The 26,112-nt window shown below is 42.2% G+C and overlaps 1 protein-coding gene across 2 annotated transcripts in view; it reads left to right on the top strand.

Annotated features, from left to right (window-relative positions):
- The window catches only part of LOC149471089 (smoothelin-like protein 2), a 179,627-nt gene that overhangs the window by 69,960 nt on the left and 83,555 nt on the right, over window positions 1–26,112 (top strand). For both annotated transcript variants that reach the window (XM_089657479.1, XM_089657488.1), the window contains exon 2: window positions 15,652–15,739. In XM_089657479.1, coding sequence (XP_089513605.1) covers window positions 15,652–15,739 — 88 coding nt within the window. The remainder of the gene's footprint in view (window positions 1–15,651; window positions 15,740–26,112) is intronic.

Raw genomic sequence — 26,112 nt, 5'->3', positions numbered from 1 at the left:
AAGCATAAAAGTGGTTGTAAACCTTAGTCATGAAGTATGAACAAAGCACATCCCTCTATAGTGTGTACTTGTCTCCATCCAAAGCATTAAGTGCCATTTATGTCTGCTGTTTCATTCTTCTGCTAGAAGCATAAGTCACTTCTGAGTTTTCCTGACGTCAAGAAAAAAAAATGGTGACGGGGAGGGAGCTACAGCAGATTGACAGCTTCAGCTTTGTTCCTGTGAGCTGGTTGGAGGAAGTGTGTCCCTTCTCTCCGATCAGCTATCAGAGCTCCCCTCACTGATGTAACTCTCCACCCCCTGATTTTCAGAGCTGAGCGATCCTGTGTATATTCTGCACTTTTAATGAATGTAGGGGAGAGACAGCTATATATAAACAGGCACAGCGGATGTAGTAGGGTTTTTTCATCTCTGTGTATCACCTGAGGCCAGTCATTTCACTCAGTATTTATAAGGGGTTACAGCCACTTTTAAGAGCTCCAAAGCTGCCAAAATCGCAAGTGCTGGATGTTTTTTTTCATCGTTTTGTCATTATGTTGCGTGGCTATTTTTTGTTATTTTGGATTTATTTTTTATTTTTTTGCTTGGTGAAAGGAAACTCCTCATGAGGCAAACTGTAGCTGTGGTTGCTCAATGGTTCAATACTGTGATTCACTAATTTCAGAAATTCTGAAAAATCGAGAGTAAAAGAAGAAGTCCTTGCTAAGTCACTTGAACCAGAGGGTCAGGATGAGAACTGGGAAACTAAAATTAGCATTGGTACATTGTGTGTTCGATTCCTCCATCCATGCTAAACAGAATGGATGAAGGAATCTCCGTTGCCAGCTATTGTATTCAGGTGGCCGAACGTTAACTGCATCCAATAGGACACAGTCACTGTTTGGCCAATAATTTTATGCCCAGCGGAGTCGATTTTCAAATTCAGTTTGTTGAGCCATGTGGTACTCGCAAGACTGCCCACAGCTCAAATGGCCGAATAAGCAGGAATCAGCCATAATTTAAACCAGCTATGGTCAGGTTTACTTCAGTTGATAAAATGTTTCTTACTTTGTTTGATACTTTTTAATTTGTACTATCATCCAAATGTTCAGAACAAGCTTTCAGGGTGTACCCTCTTCTTCAAAGTCCAAGAACTACTCTGGATGTTAGTGCAAATAAAGGTGGTGTGACCAGATGTAGAGTGAGGAAGACACTCCGAGAGAAACCTCTTGCTATCCTGCCAACTATTTCTCATCCGGAACTGCACTGTGGGGCTGTTTCCTCCTTACCGATACCAAACCTTGAAGGTGAATATGCTGTCTAAAGGCAGGTCTTCTGCCCCAACGTCCAGAAAAAAGACTCCTACTGTTCCAAGAAGGGGATCTCCCTGCTGAATTTGCCAAGTCTTTTTTCAAAGTTCTACTTGGCATCGGTCGCTCCAACATATGTGGTAGAACACACGCATTGTGTTCCCACAGGTTGTCGGATCCCTGAAGCCCTCCACGTCCATTCCTGGTGCGATTCCTCAATTTCCAGGACCACATCCTGAGTGAGGCCAGGAAACATCCCAATTTTTCCTATGAGAACACGACAATCCATCTATATCTGGACTTCTCTGCCAAGCTCCAGAGGAAGCTCAAGTTCTTCCAGGATATCTGTAGATGTCTTCGGGAGAGGTAAATGCCATACAGCATGATCTACCCGAGCAGACTTGGGGTCCCCCATGCTGGCTCAGTCAAATTCTTCAACTCTACGGAGGATGCTGACACCTGGCTTTCCGCCCTGCGGTAAGACTGTACCCTGCTGGCTGTCATTATGGTGCCCTGCATTTCTGACTGTCCTGGCTTTTTCTTCACCCTCACCACTTCACAGTGCTGGAGCCTGATGTTATGTTTTCAGCTGGCTAATCCTCCGTTGGGGGAACAGACTCTACCCTGAGCCTTTATTACATAATTTTCCGGGACCCTGAGTGATCCTCACTGGCCTCCTACTGTTTACACCTGGGGACCAAATGGGGCGCATGTTATTATACATCCCTGGGCATATCAGCTGTCTTTGCCTGCTCACCATTGCCAACATGTGTAATCTTCTACCAAAGGGAATTCAGTTTTCTAGTAAACACTCTGCTGTTGTATGGACAAGCCCCTCCAAGTCTGTCTTCGTCTGATAAGGATTGTGATTTTTTTTTTTTTTAAACTTTCTTGGGTTACGTCTTAGACTGTTGCCTTTTTGAAGTTACAGACTTAAAAGTTTTTGTTTGTGGAAAAGACTGACCTGCACAGTATGGTTCCGCAGGTTGGTAGGATGTTTTTCTAGCTACTGTCTGGCCTATTTTCTCTGCAGGCTAAGCCTGTGGGTCCATTCCCCTCCCATCTCTGCATATATAGTAATACCTTGCTACATTCCCTGAAGTGTATATGGTGGGGTTGTAAATGTATAAAGTGGTGGGTCATGCCTGTTTCCCATTCTATGCTCCTTTATAGTTTATACTACCTATTACAGCATGGATCTTATACTGCTATTTTGGATCATCCAGGGGCTAAATGATAGGTATAAAAGATCCCTTATGTTTAAGTTTCTTCAGTCTCAAACCACGTATCCTGTTTCTCCAGGAAACTCGCTTAACTGGCAGCAAAGTGATGGCTTTCCGCAAATATTGGGTGAGATAGTCCTTTCATTTTGCGTACTCCAGGGGGGTTTCTATTGTATTGAATAAGTCCCTAATGTTTAGGATAGAGCATGTCATCACCAACCCTAAAGGTCAGTACATTGTGTTACTCTTGAGATCGGTGCACAACTATTTGTATTTGTCAATGTGTATGTCCTTCTTCCTCTTCACGCCCAATATCTTGTACAATGTTTATGATAAAATTGCTCCTTTCTCTATCACCCGGCTGGTCTAACATATTGGACGGTGGTTTGGAAACTTGTAATTCCACCAGACTCCCAGATCTTATAATTATCCTTTTGGACTATTACCCTCAACCTTACCAAAATTTGGCATTGGAAACTTCCTCAAGTTAAATGTTTCTTGCACCTCTCCACTGCCCACTGCTCCAGTTCTAGGATAGACCTTGCCTTTGTACCACTTCTACTTTATCTGTCATCTCCGCAGCAGTGTACTTGCCAGCAGATATTTCGGATCATTCTCTGCTGGAGGCCGTACTGTACCTGGGCAGGGGTGGGAGTTGTTGTAGACTGAGCACTTTCTGGCTTAAAGACAGTAAGGTGCAGGAATATATGAGTAGAAAAATTGCTCAGTACTGGGAGCTAAATGAGCATACAGTGGCCCCTTTGGAACCTTGGGAAGCTTTCAAAGCCCCAGTGAGAGGTAATTATATCTTAGCTATTAGGTCAGCAAGGGTCTGGTACTGCTGTTACACGGTTTGGCTAAAATCACAAGTAAGTGATGCCAATTCTTCCTCGAAGGTGTATGCGTCTCTTGCCCAAGCCAGAAGATCGCTGTTCATGCATCTCACTGAGTCAACAGCCTTGGATGCCAAATTTCTGAAGGCCAGACTATTTGAATCTGGAGACAAGAATGGGAGGTTCTTGACCAATCTGGTACCTGATCATAAATTGCAAACGGTGATACCCCTAATACGTACAGCTGGGGGCACTGTTTCATCTGATCCCTCTGTTATCCTTCAAGAATTCGGTTCTTTCTATGCATCTTTTTACAGTGTTGTTCCATCTCCCTCCAGGTGAGATACATTCTGCTTTATGAGAGCTGTCTCTCCCCACTCCCACTGAAGCAAATTTTAGAATTTGCTAGATGCAGATATTTTGGCGAAATAAATTGAGACTGCTATTCTTTCTCTACCTCCCCAGAAAACTCTAGGTCCTGATGGCCTCCCAGGAGATTGGTACAGATTATAAGCCCCTGAAATAGTGCCACCTCTACAACAGCTCAATGCTGCCTGCTTCAGGCAAGGCTGCTTGCCCCCTTCCATGTCACAAGCTCATATTGTTCTAATACTGAAACCCAGAAAGGGGCAGTACCTGCTGTTCTATATATTGGCCCATATCTCTTCTAAACTATAATTTGAAAATTCTTGCTGCCAGGTTGATTAGGGTCCTCCCGACCTTAGTGAATATAGACCAAACCGGTTTCATGTCGCGTAATTCTACAGATACTAACCTCCACAGAATATATAGCCATTTGGAAATTTCTGAAGATCAGGGCACCAGGGTGTTTGTAGCGTTAGACCATCGAAAATGTATTTGATTCAGTAGCCTGGCCTTATATGAGAGCATTGCTTGAGGAATTTGGGTTTGGCTCAATTTTCTTTAAATGGATGAGTATTATGTACCAATAGTCAATGGCCCAAATTTAAAATTTAAACTTGGGGGGGCTATCCTTGCCTTCCCTTTTGGGAGGGGGGCCCGACAGGGCTTCCCTCTCTCCCAAGTTCTATTTGCCCTTCTGGTCGAGCCCATTTACACAGTCATCAGGCTTTCTGATGTTGTCTGGGGTGTTCGAGATGGATTGAAGGATCGAAGCAGAAGTGGCTTTCATATGCCGTTGATATTATTTGCTTTCTCTGGGATTCAGGCCCTTTGCTCAGGGCAGTGTTGGAACTCCTTTCTAGTTTTACTAGACTGTCGGGATTGAACATTATTTGGGACAAATCCCTGATACTTCCCGTAGACCCTGGCACACTTCAGGAGCTGGACTCATCTCTCCCTCTGCATCCTATGGACACTATTTAAATATTTTGGAATACACATTTTCCCCAGGAAGCAACATTTCTGTAGTCTTTCTCTACCCCCTTCTACAACTATTCAAAACTAAATTGAAAGTTTGGGAAAACGTACCCTCATCTTTGATTGTTAGGATACATGTACTAAAAACAAAACTGCTTCCTCCCCTTCTGTATGTCTTACGCCATTCTCCAGTGTGGATACCAAAGATTGGCCCATGTGGATTTCTACACTTATTTCATAACTGCATTACTCTCTCATGCTAAAAACTGACTAATCTCCGATGATACAAATTCAGCAGTGGTCCTAGAAGCTGCCTACACGGGGTCATTTGAAACATTACGAAAGGCTTTTCTTCTTTCCCTCTTATGAATTCTATGAAAATAGTAATTAAGGTCTGGTCTCAGGTCACTCCTCCTGTGGGGCATTCCTCTAGGAATTACTCTCCCAATACTACTCTCTGGATAAACCCAACACTTTCTGATATATTGTTTTGTTTTTTTTTATTATTCCAGGCCCATCCCTTTGGGCTGTTGGCATGCACTACTTGGCCCACATCTGCGAGATTGGCATCCTAAAGACCATTTGATTCTTTAAAGCAGCAGTTCAATTTATCTAATCTTACTTTTTCCATTACCTCCAACTATGTCACACTTCCTTCCCACAATTTGGTAGTTCCCGGTTGAATGTACAGCAATTTGATATGGAATCACTTCTTCAGGACAAGATACTTAAAAAAGCCCTTTCAGCTATTTATAAAGCCCTGCAACCTTTAATACATTATGGATTGGATGCTTTGAGGACCTCCTGGACAGCGGAGTTACCGGAGTTGAACAGTGAGGATTGGGAGGAAATATAGGAATACCAATTTTCACACTTGTATCTCCTAGGGATTGGTTGATGGAGTTGAAAATCCTGCAAATGTTCTATTTAACACTCCACAGATTGCACAGGATCTATCCAAACTGTCCTTCCCATTGTTGGTGCTGCCAGGAAGAGCCAACAGACTATATTTACATGCTATGGTCTTGTTTTCTGGTTGAGTGTCCTCCAGTTTGTTACACGTTTAACCACCATCCCTGTTCCAAAGCAGGTGGATGTATGCATCTTGGGTTGGTGGATGCTTTGGCCTCCACCAGAGCTATCTGTACATTGTTGGGGGCTACTATTATTTTATGCTAGAAAATCTAATGTACTTAAATGGAAGTCAGGATCTGCTCCCACCCTGGGATTTTGGAATCTGTTCGCAAACCCCACGATACTCCTGTATAAAGACATACCTGTCACGAAGGTGCTCGCAGAAATTTAATAAGGTATGGGATATTTGGTTAGACTCAGACGCCACCACTGTGAACCAACCAGATTTTGAGGCTGTTGCAGGTAACACCTGAGAATTGTTTTACATTTAGACCCGCTTTGGAGATTTTCCATAGCAGCCTCTTAGTCTGTCTTGGCCAATTATAGGGGGCATGCTCTCAGGGAGTGTGTTGTTCTGATGTTTCTCCCTTCAGGTGGTGAAGGCAACTCTTCGGATGAACTACTCCTTCATTTTTGGCCCAAGATGTCTGTGTGGCACATTGTGTCTCACAAGTAGCAAGAATGGGTCTCCTTTGTTCTGTTTGCTTATTGTTAATTCCCTCTTTATTGCACTATGTATAATTGTACTACCTCAAGCTGGGGTATGCCGTTGAGGCTCTGTTTTGTACGCCAAAGCTTTTATTGAAAACAATAAAAAGAATAAAAAAAAAAAAAATTACTGTGTATGTATCTTGTATACATCAACTCATAGAAATTCACTAAGGGTTTGTTTACACTCTGTGCAGTGACTTGTGTTTTTTCTGCAAAGGATAAATACAGGTGACCACTGGACAAATAGAAAACAATTGCTTTCTATGTGTCCAGTTGACCCTACAATGCTGGGGTGATGTGCGGTGTAGTATAGTGCAGAAAAATGCAGCATGTCTGCACTAGATGGCATTGCAGAAATGAATGAAAGTGTTACTATGTGAGACTTCAAATAAAGTTAAAGAGAAAAACAAAAATCATTCAGGCGCTGAATTATGCATTGAAATGCTCCTTCACAGAGCTGGACCTGACATTGGCCTGCACGGTAGATAATGTGTTTTACTATCGTGGACCTGGCCTATTTTCAGGCCCCTTTCAAATTATGACATGAGATGTCAGGTGTCATATGTATGCCATTTTTCTTCATTGTAAAGCTACATACATATTTGTTTAGATAGGTCATATTGCGCTGTAGGTTTTTCACATAAAGCTACATACATACCCACTACAAAAGTGGCAAAGTATCTCATGCACCTTTTTTGAGGTCCAAGCTTTGTGCTTTCTTAACCGTGCATTTAGGATGCATTTGTTGCCTGTTTTCTCGCATGGAAAACATGCATCTGCTTGCCGCATTTGCGATGCAGTTAGCAGGTACGAGATGAGGTCTTTACACTTTAATGCTCACAAAATTGCATGATTTTATGCACTTCATGAAACGCAATGGTCTTAGTGTTACTAAGCCCAGGACCCTGCATTCACTATATCTGGCCTCCCACAGTACACAGAACATGGAAATGCAATTATGTTAGTAAATATAAACTGCTAAATAGCTTTTCTCATCAGTAGTATATAGCAGTCTTGTGACTTCTATCTGTGTCCAGCCAAGCACATGTTAAAGCTTGTAGGAAGAGGTTTCATTTTGCTCTGGGATGCAGGACCCCTGATCTGTCTGGACAGCACTGATTGGCCCTGTGCTGATCACATGCACTCTGCCAAGAGAAAAAAAAAACCCTCTAGCAATACACCAAACTGAGCATGTGCAGAGTGACCACACAATATCTTATCAGGAGATAAGAGGGGGACACTGTAAGAAGTGGAGGATCAGAGAAGTCAGGGTCAAACAGCGTTTTTACACAATGCAGAGGATTAACCCCTTAGGTTCCACAGTTAGAACAAGCATGCTTTACTGCATATACAGACTGATTTTATTGTTGTAAGTTTAGTAACACTTTAATGCATCTTTACTGTAATGTTTTCCAAACTAGCAATAATTCTAATCATTATTTTTAAATAGTGAAAAAAAGTCAGTTTGTATGAAGATCTTGCATAATGTATATTTAAATTTTATGTTATAATGAATTTTCTACATACAAAATTGTTTAGCACCCCCAATAATTAGTTGATGTACTAAAACTGCAGAGTGCAAAATGCAGTGTAGCTTTGTATGGTAGCCAATCAGCTTCTAACTTCAGCTTGTTCAATTAAGCTTTGACAATAGAACATGGAAGCTGTTTTGCACTCTCCAGTTTTAGCAAAGCAACCCCTATGACAGTTAACATGTATCGGTGTGAAACGACTTGTTTGCAATTAATGCCTGCAGTAAGTGACAGATTGTTGCTTTATATGTATATTGATGATCTTTCCTAATATTTACTAGTCTGTACACATTGCTTGTGTACCACGTCTGTAGAAGCTCTGAACTTAATGGTTATGTCTGATACATAAGCCATTTCTCAAGGACATGGTTGTGAACACCCACTACATTCCTGGAGGAACAGGCTCCCCATATACACTGAGATAACATCAATATTCTGCAGTCTTCTCTATGTGGAATGATGGTGCTAGTAGGTTCTTGTTACCAGCACTTTCTATACAATCCTATATAACCTCCTTCACGTCACTAATGAAACATCTATTCACAGGGTCCAGATCTCTTTGAAATGTATATAAACTGTTTGGTTGCCTAGTTTCAAAACACCAAATTCTCCTAGTATACTGTACATCAGTGTTTTTTGTGCTAAGTGTCTTTGTGTTAAATGGCAGCAGATGTTTGTTAAAGAACATTGTCAATGTTAGAGATGCTGTCACCAGCTTAAAAACTGCAGGTAAAAGCACAAAAAACTAAATTATTTTTAAATGCTTTCTTGTAGTGATTTTTCTTTTTTTAATATTTTTTTTGCTCACTTGTTAGACTAAAGCTGGCTATAGATGGATCAAAATGTAGTCGCTTCAGCAGGGATTGGCTGAATTTCAATCCATCTATAGCTGTTCCCGATCAACAGAAGTCTGTCTAATGATCGGCTTCTCATATGGGACTGTTGGAAAACTCGATTAGCGCCTGCAGCAGCGCTGATCAGTGCATTCTGACAGCGTAGGAGTCCCCACTCTCAGAATACAATAGCACAGCAGGGAGGATTCCTCCTTCCACCTGGATTGTTTGGATAGGGCAGTGGTCGGCAAGCCGCGGCTCGCGAGCCACATGCGGCTCTTTACAAGCTTAAATGCGGCTCTTCTGTGTGCCGGGCGCCCGCTCCCCTCCCTCCCCTCCCTCCCTCCCTCCTCTCCCTCCCCTCCCTCCTCTCCCTCCCCTCCCTCCTCTCCCTCCCTCCTCTCCCTCCTCTCCCTCCCTCCTCTCCCTCCTCTCCCTCCCCTCCCTCCTCTCGGACGGGCGTGTGCCGGGCGGCCGCCCCCTCACCTCCCCTCACCTCCCCTCCCTCCTCTCGGACGGCCGCCCGCTCCCCTCCCTCCTCTCGGGCGGCCGCCCCAAAAGTCAGGACTCTGCAGCTGTCAGGATGTAGGCGGGGCAGCCAGGATGTAGGCGGGGCAGCGTGACGAACTCCTCTCCTCTCACAGTCCGCCCTGAAGACCAGAACGGCGCAGGAAGCACGACGAGAGGAACGCGCGGAGCAAAGGTAAGTGAATTGACACAGGGGGGACTTACTATATGGGGGATGAATTACTATATGGGGGACTTACTATATTGGGGGGACTTACTATATTGGGGATGAATTACTATATGGGGGGGGACTTACTATATGGGGGACTTACTATATGGGGGACTTACTATATGGGGGATGAATTACTATATGGGAGATGAATTACTATATGGGGGATGAATTACTATATGGGGGATGAATTACTATGGGGGATGAATTACTATATGGGGGATGAATTACTATATGGGGGATGAATTACTATGGGGGATGAATTACTATGGGGGATGAATTACTATGGGGGGGATGAATTACTATGGGGGGGATGAATTACTATGGGGGGATGAATTACTATGGGGGATGAATTACTATGGGGGGATGAATTACTATGGGGGGATGAATTACTATGGGGGGATGAATTACTATGGGGGATGAATTGCTATGGGGGATGAATTGCTATATGGGGGATGAATTACTATATGGGGGATGAATTACTATATGGGGGATGAATTACTATATGGGAGATGTATTTTCAGTTTTAAAAATGTGGCTCTCAAAATAAATTTCAATCGTGGTTTTGGCGAGATTTGGCTCAGTTGAAAAAAAAGGTTGCCCACCACTGGGATAGGGTAATCCACTTTTTTTTTTTTATCAGCCTCCTGGCTGATCAAAAAAATACTATCCATGTACCACCCATATGAATGAGCCCTTAATGTACCTCCGAACTAAGAAATTAGGCTAGTCAGATCTCCAGCACAGCCTCTTTTCTGTCATGCCATAGTCCTCTCCTCTTCTGGGAAAGTCTAAGTAGTGTCTGTGTGGGCCCAGCTCCTCTGCTTCTCCCCTCACCTTGCTATATAACCTTTTCTGTAACAGCTTTTGGGGGGGGGTGGAAGAGGGATACCTGCCCGCCCTGAGTCTGCTGGGACTTCTGACTTTACATCCAAGGTTGCTGCACCCAGCAGACTTCTTGGGACTTTTGGACCCTCTACACAAGGAGGGCTTTTCCAGGTAAATAACATACCTAAAATACTTTTAGATACAACATAATCTTATGGGAAGATTGTTGAAATTGGTGACAGGGTCTCTTTAAAGTTACCTATTCATTTTGATTTGGGCCTGATAAGTTATATTTATAGATAATAAATAAATACTGTGTGTATATATATATATGTATATATATACAGTCATGGCCGAAATTGTTGGCACCCTTGATATTTTTCCTGAAAATCAAGTATTTCACACAAAAAAGGTATTGCATTAACACATGTTTTGCTATACACATGTTTATTCCCTTTGTATGTATTGGAACAAATATAAAACAGAGGCAGAAAAGCAAATATGACATAATGTCACACAAAACCCCAAAAATGGGCTGGACAAAAGTATTGGCACCCTTAACTTAATATTTGGTTGCACACCCTTTGGAAAACATAACTGAAATCAGTCGCTTCCTATAACCATCAATAAGCTTCTGACACCTCTCACCCGGAATTTTGGACCACTCTTCCTTTGCAAACAGCTCCAGGTCTCTCTTATTGGAAGGACACCTTTTCCCAACAGCAATTTTAAGATCTCTCCACAGGTGTTCAATGGGATTTAGATCTGGGCTCATTGCTGGCCACTTCAGAACTCTCCAGCGCTTCTTTGCCATCCATTTCTGAGTGCTTTTTGACGTATGTTTGGGGTCATTGTCCTGCTGGAAGACCCAGGATCTTGGACGCAAACCCAGCTTTCTGACACTGGGCCCTACAGTGCGACCCAAAATCCTTTGGTAATCCTCAGATTTCATGATGCCTTGCACACAGTCAAGGCACCCAGTGCCAGAGGCAGCAAAACAACCCCAAAACATCATTGAACCTCCACCATATTTTACCGTAGGTACTGTGTTTTGTTCTTTGTAGGCCTCATTCCGTTTTCGGTAAACAGTAGAATGATGTGCTTTACCGAAAAGCTCTATCTTGGTCTCATCTGTCCACAAGACGTTTTCCCAGAAGGCTTTTGGCTTACTCAAGTACATTTTGGCAAACTGTAGTCTTGCTTTTTTATGTCTCTGTGTCAGCAGTGGGGTCCTCCTGGGTCTCCTGCCATAGCGTTTCATTTCATTTAAATGTCGACGGATAGTTCGCGCTGACACTGATGCTCCCTGAGCCTGCAGGACAGCTTGAATGTCTTTGGAACATGTTTGGGGCTGCTTATCCACCATCCGGACTATTCTGCGTTGCAATCTTTCATCAATTTTCCTCATCCGTCCACGACCAGGGAGATTAGCTACAGTGCCATGGGTTGCAAACTTCTTGATAATGTTGCGCACTGTGGACAAAGGCAAATCTAGTTCTCTGGAGATGGACTTGTAACCTTGAGATTGTTGATATTTTGCCACAATTTTGGTTCTCAGGTCCTCAGACAGTTCTCGTCTCCTCTTTCTGTTGTCCATGCTTAGTGTGGCACAGACAGACACACAATGCAAAGGTTAAGTGAACGTCTCTCCTTTTTATCTGCTTTCAGGTGTGATTTCTATATTGCCCACACCTGTTACTTGCCCCAGGTGAGTTTACAGGAGCATCACATGCTTGTAACATTCTTATTTATCCGCAGTTGTGAAAGGGTGCCAATACTTTTGTCCAGCCCATTTTTGGAGGTTTGTGTGACATTATGTCGAATTTGCTTTCTTTCCTCCCTTTTTTTGTTTTGTCCCAATACACACAAAGGGAATAAACATGTGTATAGCAAAACATGTGTTAATGCAATACGTTTCGTGAGAAATACATGATTTCCTGGAGAAATATCAAGGGTGCCAACAATTTCGGCCATGACTGTATATATATGTATATGTGTGTAAAGTTTTTATTTTATCATTATGGTAGCTATTCGTTGTGTATTGTGCATTGTATTGATGTGTGTTTGAAGCCTTAGGCTTTCCATAGAAGAGTCATTTTTTTTTTTTTTTGATCAGTCTGTTGGTGGTTGTAGAATGGTGCGGCGGCAGTAACTACACATCCAGATACAGAAAACGGAAGGCAAAGTTTAGTGATACAACAGTTCAGCGGGAAGGCACCCAACTGGGAACATGAACAAGTTTCAACAGCAATGTGGAATAGACCAGGTCTCAGATGTGTCGACAGCATCTGTCCCAGAGGGCAGAATGTGGCCTGGCTGGTCTGTGCCCAAATGGGAGGATTCCAGGAAGGATGGTGTGTTCCGATCCATCTGGAACCTTTCCCTGCTGCTATTCATTTTCCCTGTCAAACGGGAGTCCTGACCCTACGCTGTCCACTCACAAAATGGGTGCCAAACCTGAGAGACAGGGTCTTAAAAAGACTCCGCTTGACCAAGGATGGCTGCCAAAATGACATAAGTGAGTAAGGAAATCATAGAGGAGTATGACTACTTCTCCCCCTGCAATACTGTGACAGTTGGGAAGTGGGGAAAACAGACTACACGTGCCTACAAGCCAGAGTACTGATCATAAAAAACGAAAAAGCAAACTGATTCCCCCATAGAGGATGGAAGATCCTCCCCACTGTGCTTTTGTATTCTGACAGTAGGGACTCCCCTGCTGTCCAAATACACTGAGCAGTGCTGCAGCTGCCGATTTAATTAAACTTTCAACTTTCCTGTTCAACAGAGATGGATTAAAATCAGGTGGTCCCTTCTGAACTAGCAGAACGTCGATCCATCTATGGGCAGCTTTTATATAAGGCACTTTGGAACCTGCCATGGTCTCCTGGTTATTACTTTTGCTTTATATGATGAAGTATACCAGCCACTTTATTAGGTACACCTGTTCAATTGCTTGGTAACACAAACTGCTAATCAGCCAATCACATGGCAGCAACTCAATGCATTTAGGCATCTAGACATGGTGAAGACGTCTTGCTGAAGTTCAAATTGAGCATCAGAATGGGGAATAAAAGGGATTTAGGTGTCTGTGAATGTGGCATGTTTGTTGGTGCCAGACGGGCTGGTCTGAGTATTTCAAAAACTACTGATCTAGATTTTCACACACAAGCGTCTCTAGTGTTTACAGAGAATGGTCCGAAAAAGAGAAAATATCCAGTTAACGGCAGTTGTGTGGACGAACATGCCTTGTTGATGTCAAAGGAGAATAAGCAGACTGGTTTGAGATGATAGAATGGCAACAGTAGCTCAAAATAACCACTCGTTACAAACAAGGTATGCAGAATACCATCTCTAAATGCATAACACATCGAACCTTGATGTAGATGGGCTATAGCAGCAGAAAACCACACCAGGTGCCACTTCTGTCAGCTAAGAACTGGAAACGGAGGCTACAATTCGCACAGGCTCATCAGAATTGTACAACAGAACATTGGAAGAACGTTGCCTGGTCTGATGAGTCTCGATTTTAGTTGCAACATTCAGATGGTAGGGTCAGAATTTGGTGTAGACAACATGAAAGCATGGATCCATCCTGCCTTCTATCAATGGTTCACGGATGTGCAGCTGACAAATCTGCAATTGCGTGATCATGTCAATATGAACCAAAATCTCTGAGGTATGTTTCCAACATCTTGTTGAATCTGTGCCCCAAAGAATTAAGGCATTTCTGAAGGGAAAAGGGGGCCCAACCCAGTACTAGCCTGGTGTACCTAAATAAAGTGTTTTGTTTGACACATGAACTTCACTTTGAAATCAAGGTAACCTTAGAGATGATCTTGTATTCAAAGATTAAATGTTTTAGATAATTGTAGATTAATATCCCTGCAGCAAAATGTAGATCCTGAACAACCAGAATAGAAAATGTAGATGGTTATATCCCGATCTACTGTAGGTGTTTAGGTTAAAATAGAACTTTAACCAGGCAAAACAAAAAAGGCAAATAGGCAGGATTTTTATTGCAGAAGAGACATAATGGGAATTATTTATCAAAGCTGGAGAGTGCAAAATCAGGGTCCCTTCTGCACAGAAGCCAGTCAGCTTCCAGGTTTTATTGCCAAAGCTTAATTGAACAAGCTGATATTAGAAGCTGATTGGTTTCTATGCAGAAGTGAGCCTGATTTTGGGCATTCCAGTTGCAGTAAATATACCCCAATACGTCTCTTGTACAATAAAACTCTTACCTACCTGTGTGCCCTGTACACTGAGCTGCGTTCATGCAGCTTTGTGTACAAATGTCTGCAATGCTGACATGAATGAACTCCCGATAATGCAGAAGAGTGACATCATCTTGGCTGGCACAAAGAAAACTTTTTGGTTTTTTAAAACTTTGTTGTTTATTGCTGTCTGTGTCTGGAGAGATTCATTCTAATTATTGGTTGTGGAAACCATTGTAGCTGGTACAGAAAGTGATAGGAAATCCAAAATGTTTAAATTGTCATAGGAAATCCTCCAATAGGGGAATCTGTTCTGGCAACTGTCTAAGGGGGGATATCCTCTCACTTTGGAAAGATCTCCTACTATTTCCTGTTGTATCTCTGGGACAAGAATTGAAGGGACCTAAAGGGACACAAATAGCAAAAAAAGACCTGACCAGGGGCGTAAATGAAAATAAAAATGGCTTTATATTAACATATCGTGTAGCTTATTTGGTTGTACACTGCATGAATTAGATGTCCAGCTGTAATGATGGTCTGGGTGCATGACCCAATTGCTTTTGATGTTTGACTATATCCTCAACAGAAGAATCATGGTTTTTGGATAATAATGGCAAGTCTTGTAGCATTTTTGTAAATAAAGCAAAAACTGATCAAAAACTGATGTTTACAATAGCCTTCAAAAGTTACTCACACTCAGAATTGCCTTGCATTCACTCACTATGGCTTTCATACTCAAATACTTCAACATGGTCATAGTGAACTACTAAAGTACCTGAAGGACATTTACCACCCTCTTTGCACCTCTTTCTTTGCCTTTTACTGATAACCAGTTTTACAAGTGTGTTTTAAAATATCTGTGAGCTACATTTCTGAAATTCTAGCTAAATTTGTGTAACAACATTGCTACTAGAAGTTCTTTGTTCTTGCAATTTAACATTGATGTCATGGTAATCTTTGCCTCTCTAAGTGTAGTATTAGTGTAATCCCTCAACTCTAAAGTGTAGGCCAAGGTAAATCTTGTAAACCTCTGGCTAGCCATCCAGTGTGAAAATGTTGTGTTTTACTTCTAAGCCTTTAAGAGCTAGCTATTATTCAAGTTGACATAATCTGTACCCTTGCGCCTTAAATGTGATTGCTAATCTCCAGCAAGATGGCAGGTTAACGTTATGTTTGGTTCATTTCTTTGGCAGAGCGTGGTGCCAGAGGCACACAACGATGTTGATGCTGCAAAGGCAACCAGCAATCAGGTTTTTGAAAATGGACACCAACCCATTTCTGGTATGTATACTAAGAAGTAAAGTTACACCTGTTTTTCACCTAAGAACTATAGAATTACATTTCTAATCACCACTTATTTCCAATGGAAGTAGCCATCATATGTTTAAAGCTGAACTCCAGGGAAAAAACTTCATTTAAACACCTTTCGCAGTAGCCACAAAGAGTATAAAGACACATTTTGTGCACTAAACTTTTTTGCAAACCCAGATATTACCTGGGAAAGGTGGCAGTGACCTCATCACTGTGCTGTACATAGATTGCGCAGAGAGCAAAACTGAGGGAGGTGCCCAGTCTGCTGTACCTAGTACAGGCTATTTGCAGGAAAATTACAGGAAAGGGGCGGAGACAAGACCAACCACTCTGCACAAGGGGAGAAAGCAGCAGTGACCGGTATTTATTACAGGAAGTTCCTGCACAGAGGCAAAGTTTCACACTGGATTACTGCACACCAAGATTCAAGTAAGAATAAACATGCCTGTTTTATTTAGACAATATTTGCTTATCCTGGAGTTCAAGCCAGTAGTAAGGCTGCCTGTTTCAACCAGCTCAAGGAACAAATAGGAATCCATATATAATTTTCATGGAAAGGATCCATTTTAAAGAATAACTCCCAGACATAGCATGTTTTTTGATGTTTGGTTAAGGTTTTGGTTAAAGTAGAAAAGTGATATAACCTTTGTCAAGTGTTTGTTACTGCCAGTGTCCCTATTGGGGAGACCACAAATGTAGCCAACAAGGGCAGAGACATTAATAAAAACTTGACAGAGGTTCTCACGCTTCCTCCCTGTGCTTACAAAAAAATGCTTTATAACTGTCTCTTCTTCTAAGGAGATATTTGCTCACTTTTTCTCAGACCAAAGAGGCCAAATTAGAGAAGTTTGTTTTTAGGGTTTACAGACCCTTTAAGTACCCAACAGAAGAAACTTCTGTAAAAATTATCTTTGTAAAGCAACAATTGGAAGCAAGTACATTTTTTTCCTAGTGTGATATAACCGTCTAATGCCCTTTTGTGAAAACCTTTGTTTTAAATAGTGGGTTAACTACTTTTTACAGCAAAATTCTAAGTCTAAAAACAAACATTAGCGCCTGCAGGGGTGTGTCTATACTGAAATAGAAAGTATTTTGTTTAAAACGACAATATAGAATTGTACACGATACTGTTTTTTTTTTTTATCTGTACTAGTACTTCATATTTTAGGACAAGCTTTCTGAAGATCTGCTACCTTCTTCCAGTCCAAGTAGTACTCTTTAAATCAAAATAAAGTAGTAGATCTCCCATAAACTTGTCCTGCAAAGTAACGTTTCAGTGCAAATGTATAATATTAAAAATGTATAATATTCAAATCCAAAAGTACGAATATGGCTGCCGTTGCCTTATGCACAGTTTAAAAGGAAAACTGTAGTCCGAGAAACATGAAGGACACCATTGCTGACCTCATGCTATGAAAAATGTTAGTTGCCTGCTGACATATTGATTCTCTGAATTATTTTACTGAGCCTTAATTATAAATCATCATATTTGGCAATCATCAACTCTATACTGGGCTAGGGTGTGTGTCCCTATGCACCAGTTAGCCATTTAATAAATATAAAATGTAACCTTTTTATAAAAAATATAAGGCAGTAGACCCATCCCTTGCATTCAAATGGTTGCCAGCACCAAGCCAAGTTAGATTACATACCATTTTTGGATGAAGTTGTGGCTAAAACAATTGTGGTTTGATCATATGCCTATCAGGTAGGATGCATACACTCTCCACTGAAGAAATGAAGTTTCCCCAGGCAAGAACTCAATAGGTAATATGATGTATCTTGCTACATACAGTTGTGTCCAAAATTATTCAACCCCCAATGCTGTAAAGGGGTTTAGGGACTATAGTGTACATTTGGAATTGTATTCAGAATCAAATCCTACAAGGACGTTGTAACTACCCAAATGCAACTAAAATGACATCAATTGTTTATGTAATACAGTAGTAAATGGTTCTTATGTGGTTTCTTCATTGCCACAATTATTCAACCCCTTAAAGACTACCACTCTGAAGAACAGAGGTTCATACAGGTGCTTTCCATCAGGTATTGAAAACACCTGTGGATGTCACCGAGCAGCAATCAAGCATAATAAGCACCAATTAGGCAGCTTTAAAATGACTGTGATACTCAGCTCCTTCTAGACATTTACTGGTGTGGTTACAAACATGGTGAAGGCAAGAGAATGGTCCAGGAAGACAAGAGAAGAGGTGATTTCTCTTCACAGGAAGGGCAATGGCTATAAGAAGATTGCAAAGATGTTAAACATACCAAGAGACACCTTAGGAAGCATCATTCGCAAATTCAAGGCAAAGGGCACTGTTGAAACGCTACCTGGTCGTGGCAGAAAGAAGATGCTGACTTCGACTGCTGTGCGCTACCTGAAGCGTAGAGTGGAGAGAAGTCCCCGTGTGACTGCTGAGGAACTGAGAAAAGATTTGTCAGATGTGGGTACAGAAGTTTCAGCCCAGACAATAAGACGCACACTGCGTAATGAAGGCCTCCGTGCCAGAACTCCCAGGCGTACCCCCTTGCTGTCTCCAAAGAATAAGAAGAGTCGACTGCAGTATGCCAAAAGCCATGTGGACAAACCACAAAAGTTGTGGGATAGTGTTCTGTGGACTGATGAAACAAAATTAGAACTGTTTGGGCCCATGGATCAACGCTATGTTTGGAGGAGGAAGAACAAGGCCTATGATGAAAAGAACACCTTGCCTACTGTGAAGCATGGTGGAGGGTCAATCATGCTTTGGGGCTGTTTTGCTTCTGCAGGTACAGGGAAGCTTCAGCGTGTGCAAGGTACCATGAATTCTCTTCAGTACCAGGAGATATTGGATGGAAACGTGATGCAGTCCGTCACACACCTGAGGCTTGGGAGACGTTGGACCTTTCAACAGGACAATGATCCCAAGCATACCTCCAAGTCCACTAGAGCATGGTTGCAGAGGAAAGGCTGGAACATTTTGGAGTGGCCATCGCAGTCACCAGACTTAAATCCGATTGAGAACCTCTGGTGGGACTTAAAGAAAGCAGTTGCAGTGCGCAAGCCTAAGAATGTGACTGAACTGGAGGCCTTTGCCCATGAAGAATGGGCGAAGATACCCGTAGATCGCTGCAAGACACTTGTGTCAAGCTATGCTTCACGTTTAAAAGCTGTTATAACTGTAAAAGGATGCTGTACTAAGTACTAAGATTGAATGTCACTTGGGGGTTGAATAAAACTGATAATGCTGTGAGCACAGAAAAGACATTTGTGGTTATTTCATTATAACTGTTATGTTATATTTGTCTGACCTACAAGTGCCTCTTTAATGTAAATGTAAGCAAGATGACTGAATGATCAAAAGCAATGTCAAACTGGCCAAAACACTCAATTTCAGTGGGGGTTGAATAATTTTGGACACAACTGTATATGTGATATGGGTACACTCATCCACGGGCCTTAATACAAGCCTCTATTGGACAACCCTTCATACATCACCATATCCAGTCAAAAATACCTCACTACCTTGAGGAATGCAAATAATGCACTAACGTGCAGTGCAGACCACTCCAAAAAAGGGGAGCAGGTACCATGTGCATTCAAAAAGTGCTCCCAAATGACACCCCCCCCCAAAAAAAAGAACGTTGTTTTACCCCTATATATAGAAGTATTTGCCATCAAAATGGCCGCCACGTGCGTGACGGCATCGCGTATGTGCATCGTCACGACACTTCTAAACTTCCGCACATGCTCAGTTCATCATAGGTCGCCATCTTGAGAACGAAAAACAACACTACAACAGTCTAGGAGGCAATATATTATGCTGTTCCATTCCACAAATGTCCAATGGACACTGCATTAATACCTCACTAGTAGAGAGCCTTGTTTACTGTTCATCCCATTATATAGCATTTTATGGGGTCAATTCAAACAAAAAAACAGAGTCCCTAATCACACACAAAGGGGAGGAAGGTTAAGCCTTCATTTAACCCATAGGGTGCCCTCGAGTTTAATTAGAAAATCCATTTTGCTTCAAGCTTTAAGAAATATTTATCTAGATCTCCTTTTCTAGGACCTAGATTATATTTATCAATAATCCAAAAACTTTGGAGGTCTGCCTTACCATCATGTTTTGGTATCCTATGTCTAGCCACTGGTCTATTTTTGTTTTGAATAATATCATGCACATGTTCAAGAACTCGTCTCCTGAAAGGACAAAATTTTTCCTACATATATTAAAGGGCATGGAAATTTTAAGGCATAGACCACCCTCTCTGTACTACAATTATAAAAGTCTCTTATTTTGATGATTTTTGCCATTTTTGGGATTGACGTTTTTTGATATTACACAAAAATGTATGTACTTTACAATGACCACACTTAAAACTACCTTTTGGTTTTTTGGTAGCCAAGTGTGTTTTATTGATATCTTGGGGATTTTCTCCAGATGGCTGTGTATTAGCACATCTCTCATTTTTCTACCCCGTCTATAGGTTGTCTTTGGGTCTTTTTACAAGATCTGTGATAGATATTTATCTTCATGCAAAATGTTTCAATATCTCTTTATGATGTTAAAAATCTGCCCAGATTGATTTTAGTATGTCTCTATGATTCACATACCTTGCTGGTCATCCATTTTTTTTTTTGTCTTCTGACCCAACAGGGATTCCCTCAAAACCCCTTTACTTTCTCATAGGATTTTATCAAATCAGTCTTATGATAGCCCCGTCTCATGAATCTGTCAATCAATTTCTGACTCTCAATTTGGAATGCCCCTTCCGTTGAGCAATTTCTTTTTGCTCTCATAAATTGACCAATGGGGATTCCTCTTTTCAAGGCTGCTGGATGTAGACTTCCCAAATGTAATAAACTATCCGTAGAGGTCTGTTTCCCAAAAATTGTTGTGTGAATATTACCACCTTTACACCTCTGAATCTCCAGATCCAAGAAATGTATGCTATCATACTTGATTTCACTCGTAAAGTACATCCCAAAATTGTTTCAATTTAGGGCAGTTACGAATTCCATGAACTAATCTTTTTGACCCTGCTATAATATAAACACATCAATAAACATTACCCACATAAAAATGTGAGATGTAAAGCATTCCAGTTCCTCTGCAAAGACCATAGTGTATTCCCACCACCCAAGAAACAGATTCAATAGGTGCGCAGGAAGAACCCATCGCAGTTCCTCTGCATTGTCTATATATGTTTCCATCAAATAGACGTTATGCTCTAGCATGAAGTGCAAAAGTTGAATAAATGTAGTATGTTTCTCAGATTACCTCTAGTTTCCAAAAATGATCTACAAGCTTTCAGACCCATAACACATCCTAACAAAGGTTACATTTGCGCGCACCCTTGTCCAGTATAGAGTCGTTGATTGCCATTTCTTGCCACCATATGATATTGAGCACAACTTCTTACCACTTCCTGATCTGATCTTGATTCTCCATACTCCTAACTAAGCTCTGTAGTTGGAGCAAAACATGTAGAGTTCTTTTCTTTTTTTTGGGGGGGGGGTCATTTGGGAGCACTTTTTGAATGCACATGGTACCTACTCCCTTTTTTTGGAGTGATCTGCATTGCTTTGCATTCCTTAACCTCCTTGGCTGTATGATTCTTTCCTATTTTTTGTGCTGAAAGCGGTACCATTTTTTTGCATGGAAATATGTAGTTTTTTATTGTAGGCTGTAATTTTTAGGAATAACTCACTGAAATCTGTCCAAACAAGAGTCTATTAAACATTCCGGATATGATAAAATTTGAAACACGAAATCATAAATTATAATTTAATAAATAATCATAAAAAATAATAATATAATAATAATAAATTTAATTCAATAATATAATCAAACCAAAAACACTGAAATTTGAAATACAGAGGCAAATTCGCACATCGCTGAGTAAAGTCACAAAATCGTTTTCAGTGTCTGATGACGAATTTCCCCATGAATCATCACTCAATTCTGCAAGTAGTTCTGATTTACTATCGCTGCTCTAAAACCGCTTTTGACGTAAAGGGACGCTTTTTGGACACCATGGACTTTTCTAAGTTTCTAGGCAGAAAGAACATTCAAAATGCAGGCAGGGCACAGGACAAAGCAGTAGGGACCAAATATATGTGAAATGCATTGAAACAGCAATGACAGCAAAAATGAAATTTTTTTAAAAAATTCAAATTTCCGGCGCCCGTACGTCCCGACGTCACAGGGACCGGGACACAGAAGCCGGATGCCGGCATCGGCCGGAGGAGATGGTCGGGGACGTTGCAGGGGATACATCGCGGGACCGAAGGACAAGGTAAGTGCTGCAGGGACCCCCAGAGCAGCGCCGCATGGTAAGCCCGAGTGTAGCTCGGGGTTACCGCTCTTGGTATAGAAATTTTACCCCGAGCTACACTCAGGATTACCGCTAAGGAAGTTAAGATAGTGAGGTATTTTTTGACTGGATATGATGATGTATGGGGCTTGTCCATTAGAGGCTTGTATTGAGGCCCGTGGATGAGTGTACCCATATTACAGATCTGTAGCAAGATAGATCATATTACCTATTGAGTTCTTTCCTGGAAGAACTTCATTTCTTTATATGCATATTGGCATATGATCAAACCACAATTGTTTTAACCACAACTTCAACCAAAAATGGTATGTAATCTAACTTGGCTTGGTGCCGTCAACCATTTGGATACAAGGGATGGGTCTACTGGTTAATTATTGTAATGAAGTCAGTTATGAGATTGTAGCACAGTGCATTCCAGTCTACAATGTTTAATTTAATACAGTTCAGTATATACATTTTTTATAAAAATCCTAATAAAGGTTACTGTTTATATTTAATAATTGGCTAATTGGTGCATAGGGACACGCACCCTCGTCCAGTATAGAGTCATATCGATCCTTTGGCTTTATTATTTAGTAAATGACCTGAAAGGTATAAAAATCAGAATTTCTAACAAGCAGGCATCTAGCATTTTACGGGAAGGTCAGGAATGGCAACCTGCACATTTGTCTCGCTAAGGGACATGATACTTTTCTCTACAGATCATGCGCATACACAATTGGTAATTAGAAGATTAGTTCACTTTTACCACAAAACTGCCTTTGCAGGTTAGGGGTGTCTATAGATAAAAACACTGTGCAGCTTTGACCAAAGTTAAATAATATCCTTGTTAAAGGTGTAGGCTATCTACGCACCTCCTGAAGCCTAATTGAAAAACTCCTAATGATGGCATCATCCTGTTCTGCTTTATTGAAAGACTGTTACTAAGACAATTCCAGCTGATTCAAATCCCTTTGCATGTGCTTTTTCTTTCCTGGGTCAGTAGCTTTGAGCTCAGCAAGTCTGTGAAGAAGATAGTGGACCACATATGTGGGGTTGGGAACTCATCCTATGATTAATATACAAAGTCCTCCTGCGCTCTTATGTAAAACAAACGTGAGGAAAAAAAAACTAATATCAGGAATGTATACCAGCTGCTAACATCTAATCCTACACCAATAGGTCTTGAAGCATGAAATAATACAAAAATGATGTAGCGCTTTTGCAGCAATATAAAATACAGTGACCCCACAGTGAAATTAACATAGGTTAGATTCCTTATGGGCCATATATAGTGAGTAATTAAGCACAGGCAAGGGGGGAAAGAACCCCTTTAACCACACAGGGATAGTAGACACGTGACCCCTTCAGTCCACAATATGGGACATAGATATATATTTAGTGCAGAATTGACGGGAACTATAATGTGAAAAAACAACACTGCAAGCAATCAACACATCAAAAAAGTCCAGTGATCAATATCACATTCCTTCTGGTCATGCAAATAAGAGGAATGTGTGTGATCCCTCACACCCTTGAATGTGATCCAATTGTGGCTGTAATGGCCTCTCACCTCCTTCCTGCGACCCTACAGGGCCACAGAGCATTTGTTATACCACCACTGGGTCTAGGCAACACTCCTCACGGTTAGATGGCTTGAGAGTATTTCCCCAGCAGGCTATTTCCACCTCTCCAAGGGTATCCTTACGGGTCAATAAGCAAGATGGATCCCAGCTCAAATCCCCATAAGATAAAAAAAGACATCCTCCATAGTGTGACCATCAGGACAGTCCTGATGAAGTCACGAGGTCACGTGACGCAACGCGTCGACGGCACAGCGCGGTGACGCATTTCCGGATGTCTTTTTTTATCTTATGGGGATTTGAGCTGGGATCCATCTTGCTTATTGACCCGTAAGGATACCCTTGGAGAGGTGGAAATAGCTTTCTGGGGAAATACTCTCAAGCCATCTAACCGTGAGGAGTGTTGCCTAGACCCAGTGGTGGTATAACAAATGCTCTGTGGCCCTGTAGGGTCACAGGAAGGAGGTGAGAGGCCATTACAGCCACGATTGGATCACATTCAAGGGTGTGAGGGATCAAACACATTCCTCTTATTTGCATGACCAGAAGGAATGTGATATTGATCACTGGACTTTTTGATGTGTTGATTGCTTGCAGTGTTGTTTTTTCACATTATAGTTCCTGTCAATTCTGCACTAAATATATATCTATGTCCCATATTGTGGACTGAAGGGGTCACGTGTCTACTATCCCTGTGTGGTTAAAGGGGTTCTTTCCCCCCTTGCCTGTGCTTAATTACTCACTATATATGGCCCATAAGGGATCTAACCTATGTTAATTTCACTGTGGAGTCACTGTATTTTATATTGCTGCACAAGCGCTACATTATTTTTGTATTATTTCACAACTCATCCTATGATGATGTGGGTGAGCATTAAAGGTGTGATAGCAACAAGGTAGGACCGGATGATGCCATCTCTGCGTGTCCCTATGCACCAATTAGCCAAAGCAAGATTGACGCAATTCGCAGGGACATCACCACTGCTCAGACTTCCGCCCCACCTAGCATCCCTCACATGAAAACCCCCTCAACACTCCTCTCCTTCGACCTCGCCACTGTCCAGACCTCCACCCCGCCCAACATTCCTCATGCTAAAACCCCCTCAACACTCCACTCCTTCTACCCCATTACCACCGAAGAGGTCACTAAGGTCTTCTCTGAAGCTCGTCTTACCACCTGCCCCCTTGACCCTGTCCCCACACAACTCCTACGATCACCCTCCTCCTCCATCCTACGCTCCCTCACTTACATCTTTAATCTCTCCCTCTCTACTGGCACATTCCCCTCCCCCCTGAAGCACGCGCACATCACTCCCATACTTAAAAAACCCTCCCTGGATCCCACCGACCTAAACAACCTTAGACCCATCTCCCTGCTCCCATTTTCATCCAAACTCCTTGAGCGCTTAGCCTATAATCGCCTAAGCTCCCACCTCACCGACAACAACCTCCTTGATCCCCTACAATCTGGCTTTCGCCCCCTACACTCCACCGAAACCGCCCTACTCAAACTCACCAACGACCTGCTAACCGCCAAAGCCAATGGCCACTACTCAGTGCTACTAGTCCTCGACCTCTCCGTGGCTTTCGACATGGTCAACCACCCCCTCCTCCTCAAAAAACTATACTCTTTTGGCCTCAGAGACTCTGCTCTCTCCTGGCTCTCTTCCTATCTATCCCAACGCTCCTTCAGTGTTACCTTTAATGCTGCAACCTCCCCCTCACTCCACCTCTCTGTTGGGGTCCCCCAAGGCTCTGTCCTTGGGCCCCTTTTCTTCTCCATCTATACCTCCTCCCTTGGCCAACTGATACACTCCCACGGCTTCAACTACCATCTGTATGCTGATGACACTCAAATCTATCTCTCTACCCCTCGCCTCACTCCTTCAGTCTCCGCCCGAATCACTAGCCTTTTGAACGACATATCAGACTGGATGTCACTCCACTTCCTCAAATTAAACCTTGCCAAAACCAAGCTCCTAGTTATCCCACCAGCCCGCGCCCCCCCCCCCCCGACCTCTCCATCACGACCAACAACGCCACCATCAGCCCCACCACGCAAGCCAGAGTACTAGGTGTCATTCTAGTCTCCAATCTGTCTTTCCAGCCCCAGATCCAATCGCTGACAAATTCATGCAGACTCCAACTCCGCAACATCTCCAAAATACACGCATTCCTAACTCCAGAAACTACAAAGCACCTCAATCACTCCCTTATCTCCCGACTTGACTATTGCAACTCCCTCCTCGCCGGCCAACCCCAACACAGGCTATCCCCACTTCAGTCTATCCTGAATTCTGCGGCCAGACTCATCCACCTTACCAACCGCTCCATATCCGCCACCCCCCTCTGCCAATCCCTCCACTGGCTTTCGATTGCCCAACGCATAAAATTCAAAATATTAACATTAACGTACAAAGCTGTTCATAACACTGCCCCAAACTACATCACCGA

This window comes from Staurois parvus, unplaced genomic scaffold, assembly GCF_062004578.1.
Source record: "Staurois parvus isolate SC_StPar_1 unplaced genomic scaffold, SC_StPar_1.0 ptg000029l, whole genome shotgun sequence".
Classification (NCBI taxonomy): Eukaryota; Metazoa; Chordata; class Amphibia; order Anura; family Ranidae; genus Staurois; species Staurois parvus.
This window is presented reverse-complemented; position numbering and strand designations above follow the sequence as displayed.